At 42.8% G+C, this 10,130-nt stretch overlaps 1 protein-coding gene across 1 annotated transcript; it reads left to right on the top strand.

Annotated features, from left to right (window-relative positions):
- Window positions 1-699: 699 nt before the first annotated feature.
- LOC310758176 (vomeronasal type-2 receptor 26-like) lies at window positions 700-9,786 on the top strand (the record flags this gene model as incomplete). The annotated part of the gene is made up of 6 exons (XM_083604105.1): window positions 700-884; window positions 2,682-2,973; window positions 3,425-4,237; window positions 5,193-5,420; window positions 6,735-6,861; window positions 8,683-9,786. 6 exons carry the CDS (start codon window positions 700-702, stop codon window positions 9,591-9,593), a joined length of 2,556 nt encoding a protein of 851 aa, XP_083460231.1. The 3' UTR covers window positions 9,594-9,786.
- Between the last annotated feature and the right edge of the window lie 344 nt (window positions 9,787-10,130).

Here is a 10,130-nt window from a genome sequence, read left to right as displayed (position 1 = left end):
CTTTCGAACTGCTAGGTTGGCAGGAGCAGGGACTGAGCAACAGGAGCTCACCCCGTCGCAGGGATTCGAACCACCGACCTTCTGATCGGTAAGTCCTAGGCTCTGTGGTTTAACCCTCAGTGCCACCCGCATCCCTCTCCCTAGGTACTTGTGCGCAAAATTCAGGTCAAACTCTCCCTATCCCCTTTCCTTGACTCAAAACTTTGGAGTTGCATATCACAAACACGCTTTTCTCCAGCTGTACACCTGCCCCTTAAGCCATATAAGACTTCAGGGAGTTGTGGATGCGAAACTTCTTCAACTTATAATTATCAAAATCATAGTGATTTATTCTTGTAAGAGCTGGAGAGATATTTTTTGGCATCAGAATCAACAAGAGTGTTGATAGCAATGTCATTAATTGCACTGTGCCTGGAAAGCAAAGACAGTGCAGAGAATATTTCCTGAGACTGAGTCAAGATCTGAAGCAGGAGAGAGGAGGGGGCAGGGGATATGCATGTGTGATGTTACATAATTCTGAAGTCACAGCAGAACAACACCCAAATCAGTAAAACCACTGCAGCTTTGGTCTTGGAAGAGCTGCTTGCTTCTTCTGATCTGCTTTCACTGGAGGTGAGAGGAGCCACTGATATGAGAGATGTAGAAGGCAGGGCCAGAATGAGATCGCTGCTGCTTCTGTTGCTGCTTCTGTTGCTAATCATGCCCCATGGAGTCTTTAGGAACCTGGAAGCAAAATGCCCCTTGAATCTGATCAAGGACCAGCATGAAGCACTCAGTTACTACCGGCCTGGAAACTTCCTCATTAGTGGGATTGTATCTCCAAAATATTTTTTCGGAAAACTTCCATACAACTTTTCCCAGACCCCCTTAACCAGGGATAAGGGGTAAGTAATTCTATGCAGATGGATGTCGTGTTTCTCCATCACCTCTCCAATGGCTGCTTTTTAAACCAGGCAAATAGCCCCCATTCAAAGCTCCAGAACCTGTGACCCTCCAGACATTGTTGGAGTAAAGTTCCCATCATCCCTTGCTGGCTGGGCTGGAACTGGTGGGAGTTGGAGTCCAGCAATAGATTCCCAGCCATCCATTCCATTTTCAGCTTCCCTGGGTTTTGCAGGAAGTGCTCTTCTGGCAACACCATAATGCAAAAGATCAGGGATCAAAATGAGGCATAATATTATTCCAATTTGGGTAGATAGGTGCGGGTGACACCAAATTCAGGCAATTTCCAAAGTGCAAAGTTTCTATTTATTTTACTTTTATTTTATTTTGACACTATGCCACATAATTACAATAATCTGCCAGTAGACAGTAGACCATGTGAAAATTGCTCTTCGCTAAATTAAAGCTTTCCTTCTCCATCTCCACCTTTTCCCTTTCGTGTCATATGTTTTTGAATTATGAGCCTGACAGACTGTCTTAAGAAAATTAATACACTGAGTGACATTTTTTGGCTGGAAAGAAAGAGAAATAGGCTTTAAATAAAATAAATACATATCATAATACAGAGCAGAAGACTTCCTTATTAGGAGAGTTGGATGTCCAAAATATGAAAAATAATTTTTCAGCTTTTTCTCACACACCCCTTCAGCCGACCAGATTTCATTCATAACTACTGCAATGTGCTCTATGTGGGGCTACCTTTGAAGGTGACCTGGAAACTACAACTAATCCTGAATGCGTCAGCTAGACTGGTGACTGGGAGCGGTCGCCAAGACCACATAACACCGGTCTTGAAAGAGCTACACTGGCTCACAGTACATTTCCAAGCACAATTCAAAGTGTTGCTACTGACCTTTAAAGCCCTAAGCGGCCTCGGCCCAGTATACCTGAAGGAGCGTCTCCACCCCCATTGTTCTGCCCAGACACTGAGGTCCAGCTCCAAGGGCCTTCTGGCGGTTCCCTCGCTGCGAGAAGCCAAGTTACAGGGAACCAGGCAGAGGGCCTTCTTGGTAGTGGCACCCGCCGTGTGGAACGCCCTCCCACCGGATGTCAAAGAGAAAAACTACTACCAGACTTTTAGAAGACATCTGAAGGCAGCCCTGTTTAGGGAAGCTTTTAATGATTGATATTTTAATGTATTCCTAATCTTTTGTTGGAAGCCGCCCAGAGTGGCTGGGGAAACCCAGCCAGATGGGTGGGGTATAAATAGTAAATTATTATTATTATTATTATTATTATTATTATTATTATTATTATTGGTTGATGTGTTTGGTACCTGCACTCAAATGATTTCTAATGACCAAGGAGACACCCTGTTTCCTAGTTCCCAACTTAGTGGTCATCATTGGCAAAGGACTTGCCCTTGCTTGACCCCTGTGTTGACTTTTGAAAAACAGTTGGGGGATCTATGCAGACACTCTCTGAAGCAGCCAAAACCATGCAAGTAGCATTGCTGCAACTTCCCAGTCTTTTACAAACTTTGGGGTTGGGGATGGGGTTCATTTTTACTCAGTTTTGTTCTTTGAAGACCATGTGCACTTCTAAGCTCCTGCAATGGAGCACATATCCCCAAATTATTATTGGAGAAAGCAGAGATCTTTGGAGAAAAATGAGGGATATAAATTCAAGAAATAAAATGCGTGCATACATACAAGCTATTATTTGCAGAACAAATATGTTTGTTTTTGTTAAATGGTGAATAGCAGTTTAACGCTTCAAAATTGGTTGATTTATTGCAGTTTGTCTGCCAGCAGGTACTGGCGAATCTTGTCATTCTTGTTCACCATCCAGGAGATCAACAGTAATCCCAGGATCTTACCCAACATCACCCTGGGTTACAACCTCTATGAGAACCATTTAGATGAAAGGATAACTTCTGATGCCACGATAGATCTGCTTGCAGGTGTGGAAAGCAATATTCCGAACTATAACTGTGGGAAACAGAATAACCTGCTGGCTGTTCTTGAAGGGGGAAATTCTGCAATCTCAAAGCAGATTTCATCCATGTTAAGCATCTACAAAATCCCACAGGTAGGTAGGGTGGCAGCATGGAGGGACAAATAAAATTCCACTTTTTTTTTACACCTTTCTTTCCAGAGAAGTCAAGAGAGGGCATTAAAAACGAGAAAACTGCTTTTTTTTGTTTTCAAACTTCAGCCTCCACCAACCTAGCACCTTCCAGCTGTTTCGGACTACAATACCATCATACATCCTGTTGGAAAGTTGAAAAGCTAATTTAGTCCAACCCCCTATAATGCAGCAGACTTGAGATTAAGAGTCTCGTGCTCTACTTATTGAGCTATCCCAGTCGCAGCTAGCACAAATTTTCTTCAATATTAATCACTTCAGGTTAATAAGGATATGTTCCTGGAAGTAAAGCAAATCACTATCAGTTTCTATTATGATCTTGTTGAGATTTCTGCATCGCAGGACTAGATGACCCTCAAAATTCTACGATTTTAATTCTTTCTTTTCTCACTAGGTCAATTTTGCCTTCATGGCTCAGGTTCTTGAAGATAAAACCCAGTCCCCATTTGTCTACCGGATGGTCCCCAAAGAAGAAGCTCAATATCAGGGCATTGTCAAGTTGCTCCTGCATTTTGGGTGGACGTGGATCGGCCTCCTTGCTCCGGACAATGATGCTGGAGGAAGATTTGTGAGTGACTTAATGCCTCTGCTGATTGGCAGCGGGATTTGCATTGCCTTGTCCAAAAGATTTCCAGAAAAGGATCTAATTAAAATTTTCAGCTCAAATGAACCATATGGAACCTGGAGACAAGTCGATGTATGTGTTTGCTACATAACCACTCAAATGGGCTCAGCTATAATTATTGCAATTCAAATAGCACGTGGGAAACAAATTGGGCCAAAAGTCTGGATCACAACAGCTTTTCAGGACATCGACTTGAATTTGTCATATCCTCCTTATATCTTCCAGCACTTTCATGGTGCTTTATCCTTTGTAATGAAAACCAAGATCAGTAGCAGCAGAAGTGCCGACTCCATACCAGGCTCCCATCTTCTTCAGCAATTTTGGGAGGAAGCTTTTCATTGTTCATATTCAAAACATGTGCTGTCTGTGAGAGGCTGGACAAGATGTGCAGAGGAGGAGAAACTGCAGGATCTGCCCCAAGAAGAGCTCCAGAGAGCCCTGTCTCAAGACAGCTACAGCGCTTACCTCAATATTCAAGCTGTGGCTCAGGCCTTAAATGCAGCATATTCATCTAGATCCAGGTGGATGTTAATGGTGAATGGAGGAGACACATGTTCCAATCAAAGGTTATGGCAATGGCAGGTATTTCCTTTTCCTTTTCTCTTTTCTTTTTTGCAAAGTATCCATTGTCCCAATGATGGAATCAAATTTACAAGCAAGATTTTTTCCGTGCCCGTTTCTGAAGGAAATCCAATTTGTAAGGGCTCTGGTTAATGTGAACATTTTGGCTTGCTTTGGTTATGTCATATGACACTTCCATATCCAGATTTCTTTTTTTTATAATGATTTTTATTAAATTTCTGTTTTATCCCTGCATATTTTATATAAACTAAACCATTCAGTATTCCATTATTACATCCATCCAAAATTATTTACACTGTTGAATTTATCTTAATGCTGCCAATGTTTTCAAGTAAACACAATTTCCCCCCATATATTCAATAAATGCTTTCCAATCTTCTCTAAACATATGTTGTTCTTGTTCTCTTGTTCTCTTATTCTATATGTTAATTCTGCAAGCTGCGCATATTCCATCAACTTAAGTTGCCATTCTTCTTTAGTTGAGACCTCGCTTGTTTTCCATTTTGGGGCTAACAAAACACAGTCTGCAGTAGTGGCAAACATAAATAACCTTTTCTGACACCTGGGAATTTCCGCCTGAGTTATCCCCAACAAAAAGGACTCTGTTGTTGTTGCTTTTAAGTACTTTTAAACATTTCCCCCCAGTTCATTATGAGTTATTTCCCAATACTCTTTTACCCTTTTACAGGTCCACCACATATGATAGAACGTACCCTCAGTCTCATTACATCTCCAACACTTATCTGATTCGGTCTTATACATCTTAGCAAGTCTACTTAGAGTTAGCTACAGGTTTCTTAATCAGGGATGAAATCTCATATCCCAATCCGCTGGGCGTTTAAGCTGCCCATCAACAATTAAGCACCTGGAATGTAGACTGAGCGGGCACACAGATCTTCTGGTCACAGTCTTCCACATTGCTTTCTTGATGCTGATGTTCCCCCTGTCATTCCAGCTTCACCCTTTCTTAAGAGAAATCCAGTGTTCAAATACTTCCATGGGCAGACTATGTTTGGATGAGAATGGGGAGCTGCCAGCTGACTTTGATATTGATAACTGGGTGATGTATCCTAACGGGTCCAGTGTTAGAGTGAAAATTGGGAGTCTGGAGAGAGTGACTTCTACTGGCCTAAAGTTCGCCATTAACCCAGAAGCCATTGAGTGGCCCAAGCAGTTTAACAAGGTATGAGGATATAACAGAGGGATGGGGCTAGGACAGCCTGATTACACTCTTCATAGTGCAACTGCTGCACAACAGCCTTGTAAGGTGGACCAACTATGTCTTAAGAACCCAGTAAATGCTGCCAGACAGACCAGAGGGGAATCTGGGGCGCTCAAGGAAATACTGGAGCCCCAGGATCCTGAGACAAGATAAGCAGCATTTCCCAGCCAGGTTCCTCTCTGTTCATCTGGGGAGGAAAACCAGCATTTATCTCTTTCTTTCTCCCAGGGAACAGAGTAGACCACTTTTCTCTAACACCCAAATTGTATCCCCAGGAGATTGCACCCAGCAGTTAGGAACATGATAGATGGCTCAAATCCTTAAATTTAGCAAATCCACATTTCAGACTCCAAAAGGCAATTGGTATGAAGTTCTATTCAGATCAGAAGGAAGGGAAGAAGGAAAATGGACAAAGCAGAATACTGAAAAGAGGTTGATATCCCCCCTTCTTTGCCAGTACTCAAAGCACCTTTGAAAATATCATTTTTAACGTTATTGTCTTCAGGATATTGCATGTACAATGGCTGCATTGCATCAGTGTGGTTTGTTGCCACCATTTTCTTATTGGTGTTATTCTAGATTTGTTTTTGTCTTATTTTGCCCTCTGTATAGAAGGTAGAGATAACAAAGTTGAGACAAAGAAGCAAACACACCTGTCAGATGATGGTGTGGTTGCTCGAGAGTAAACAGGCAAGACTCTGACCTGTCTTTTCAAGGCTTTATTCTTGGTGCAACCTATTTACAGTGAAGAGCGTCGTAAGTTCATGTCTGGCTCAATCGCTAGCAGAATCTGGGAGTGGACTGTCTTTGTACCTACCCCAGCATAAAAGTCGTGTCACCCCCAACCTTTTCCGCCCCTCCCTTCGCAGAAGCCTTCTGTGCAGAATGGGCGCTGGCAAGGGCTTACTTCCAGTCTCTCTGGTTTGCTCAGGCTCGGAGTTGAGGCTCTCCCTGGCATCCCCTGGTCCCTGCACCTCTTCTCTACTGGAGGAGGGGCTTTCCTCCTTGCCAGAAGATGAACTGCTTCACAAGATTTTCGGAGGCTCCCTATAAAACTGCCCCTCCATCTCTCACCTCTGAGCTGTTGGCAGTTCCCTGAAAACACCAAACGGTATGCCCTTTTCTTAAAAAAAAAAAGTGCTTCCCCAGAAATAAATGGACAAGGTCAGTGGGACTAGGGAACTTGCTGGATGCTTTGCAAACTCTATGAAATAATTCCATTGGCATAGGTGCTCCTAACATTTTCTGCTTGATATACCTTGTCTTGGTTATTAGGCTGTGCCTCGCTCCAGGTGTACCGAAAGCTGCCACCCTGGATATGCCAAGGCAGTTCAAGAAGGAGATCCAGTTTGCTGCTACTCTTGTGTTCCATGTGCGGAAGGGACAATCTCCACTCAGGAAGGTGGGTGATTCCAAGGGCGGGGTGACGAGGGTGAGGCTGTGGTCTAAACCACTGATAAGGATCCTGAGATCTGTTAAGGGTAGCAAACTTCTGTGCAATTGCCATAAAACTTAGGGAACAAGCTGTGCTATCATAATGATTAAGGTTTTAAATGATAATTTTAGATTATATGTTAGTGACTAAGTTTTAATTTATATATTTTTTAACTGTTGCTATATCTGTATTGTCCCTGTTATAGGTAAAGGTAAAGGGACCCCTGACCATTAGGTCCAGTCACGGACGACTCTGGGGTTGCGGCACTCATCTCGCTTTACTGGCCGAGGGAGCCAGCATACAGCTTCCGGATCATGTGGCCAACATGACGAAGCCGCTTCTGGCGAACCAGAGCAGCGCACGGAAACGCTGTTTACCTTCCCGCCAGAGCGGTACCTATTTATCTACTTGCACTTTGATGTGCTTTTGAACTGCTAGGTTGGCAGGAGGGTCCCTGTTACACCTAATTGCAAATTCAAATGTATCCCTATTATGTTTTATGACTTCCTTGATATTGTATGTGGGCTGGAACTGGTCTGTGACTGAAATAATAAAATTCAGTATTCACTGAGCCTCTTGGGCTTGCTGATTGGAAGGTCGGCGGTTCAAATCCCTGCGACGGGCTGAGCTCCCGTTGCTCTGTCCCAGCTCCTGTCAACCTAGCAGTTCGAAAGCATATCAGCACACATAGATAAATAGGTAAAAAATGTAAAGATAAATAGATAAATAGGTACCGCTGTGGTGGAAAGGTAAGCAGCGTTTCTGTGTGCTCTGGTTTCCATCACGGTGTCCCGTTGCGCCAAAAGCAGTTTATTCATGCTGGCCACATGACCCAGGAAGGTGTCTGTGGACAAATGCCGGCTCCCTTGGCCTGAAAGTGGAATTCAGCACCGTACCCCATAGTTGAATTTGACTGGACTTAACCGTCCAGGGGTCCTTTTCCTTTACCTGACTCCAAGGGAGAGGGCATTCCTTGGGAGAATAAGAACAGGTCAGAGATTTACTCAGAGACTCCTTCTGTGAAGATTCTGATGGCATTTTTGAATCTGGATTCTTTCCTGGTGTCTACGTTATTATTCACCTTCATTAATTAATTAGTTACTGAAACTGAGTTTAAAGGAACGACAGAAATGAAGTTATATGTGGGGTACAAAGCAGGGAGCAGGGAGAGGGCTCAGCATGCACTATGCACTATGTGTTCCTGTTGCTATTTCCAACCACGTCTTCAGTGATCAAAGAACCAAAGCATGCCCAAAAGAAAGTGAATTAAAAAATTTATTAAGAATAACTGAGCAGCAGTGATTTTTAAAAATATTTATTTATAATTATGATAGCAGGATACAGAATAAGCAAGAAATTATATGAAAATGATTAAACTATAATAGGTGGAAAATAACAACGGGCCTATTGTGAGCACTGCATGAAAGAAATATAAATCCAATTGCAATTATCCAAAAGTCCAGGTAAACAGGTGTGTCTTCCATGTACAGCAAAAACTGTACAATGAAGACACCATGTGCACCTCTGTGGGGAGGTCTTTGCCTGTCAATGTTACCTACATCACAAGGTTATTTCAGAAACAAAAATTGAAAAGTGCCTTGTGTGTCACATCAATCTCTTTTGGATACACATGTAGAGGTTAAATAAATCAATTAACATTTTCCTCCTTTGTTGCATATTCTAATTTTGTTACCTCCTCCACATTATCTTCTTCTCTCAAAATGCATTATGACACAGAGAGTTACAGATATAAGTGATGGAGATGAAAAGACTTTTTCTCCTTCTCAGATGCAGACCATTGCACCAAATGCCCAGAAGATCACCATCCAAACAAGGACCAGGATCAATGTATTCCCAAGATTATCACCTTCCTGGCCTATGAAGAATTTTTGGGGATCCTTCTGGTTTCCGTTGCCCTTTTATTGTCATTAACCACAAGCTTCATTTTAGGAATCTTCATTAAATACATGAAAACTCCCATAGTCAAAGCCAACAACCGGGACCTCTCCTATATCCTCCTCATCTCCCTCTTGCTTTCATTTTTGTCCTCCTTCCTGTTCATCGGCCAGCCAGGGAAAGTGACCTGCCTTCTCCAACAAGCAGCCTTTAGCATTATATTCTCAGTTGCTGTTTCCTCTGTGTTGGCAAAAACCATCACTGTGGTGCTGGCCTTCCTGGCCACAAAGCCAGGGAACACTATGAGGAGATGGCTGGGGAAGTGTTTGGCCAACTCCATTGTCATTTCCTGTTCCAGTGTCCAAATTGTCATCTGTACCATCTGGCTGGGGATCTCTCCCCCATTCCCAGACTCTGACACGTGCTCCCAGCCTAAAGAGATCATCCTGCAATGCAATGAAGGGTCTGTTGCCATGTTTTATGCTGCCCTCGGTTACATGGGCTTCCTGGCTGCCATCTGCTTCACGGTGGCTTTCTTGGCCAGGAAGCTGCCTGGGGCCTTCAATGAAGCCAAGCTGATCACCTTCAGCATGCTGGTCTTCTGCAGCGTTTGGGTCTCCTTTGTGCCCACCTACCTGAGCACAAAGGGGAAATACATGGTAGCCGTGCAGATCTTCTCTATGTTGGCTTCTAGTGCTGGGCTTCTGGGCTGCATCTTCATTCCCAAATGCTACATTATTGTGCTGAGGCCTGATCTGAACACAAAGGAACATTTGACTGCAAAAGCTAAAGCTGGCACCTGATCCTTAAATATTCAATTTTGACAGTTGATACCCAACAATATCTTCTTAGATACAAACCTCTCTCTTGCATAAATTATGAGTTCAATAAATTGAATGCTTAAAGACTCTGCAATGGCCACAGGCACTATGAGATTATAATTTTCTGTGCCTTGTTGTACCACAGCCTGATTCCCCTCAGATTCTTGATCAACCATCTGGCCATAATCTTCATGCTCCCCTGGGGATCACTGTGACTGGTTTGGCACATCTGTTTATTTATACGGCTAACTTGCCCTAAAACTGCGCCCAAACTGGATCACAATATGTTAAATGGCAAATAATAATTCAAAAAAAACATATTAGAAACAAACAGAAGAAATTGCAATATTAATGAGGAAACAAATCTGACAGTTTCAGCTAAAAACATTGCACAAAACAATGTATGTTTTAGTAGCTTAAACTAAACTGAAGTTATACCAAAACAAACCCTCACCATTTCCCAGATGATGAACTTGTGTGCAGTAGTTGGGACAAAAAAAATTGTAGCATCCTTCAAAT

This window comes from Podarcis filfolensis (genome assembly GCF_964270895.1).
Source record: "Podarcis filfolensis genome assembly, chromosome: 2".
NCBI classification, from domain to species: Eukaryota; Metazoa; Chordata; class Lepidosauria; order Squamata; family Lacertidae; genus Podarcis; species Podarcis filfolensis.
This window is presented reverse-complemented; position numbering and strand designations above follow the sequence as displayed.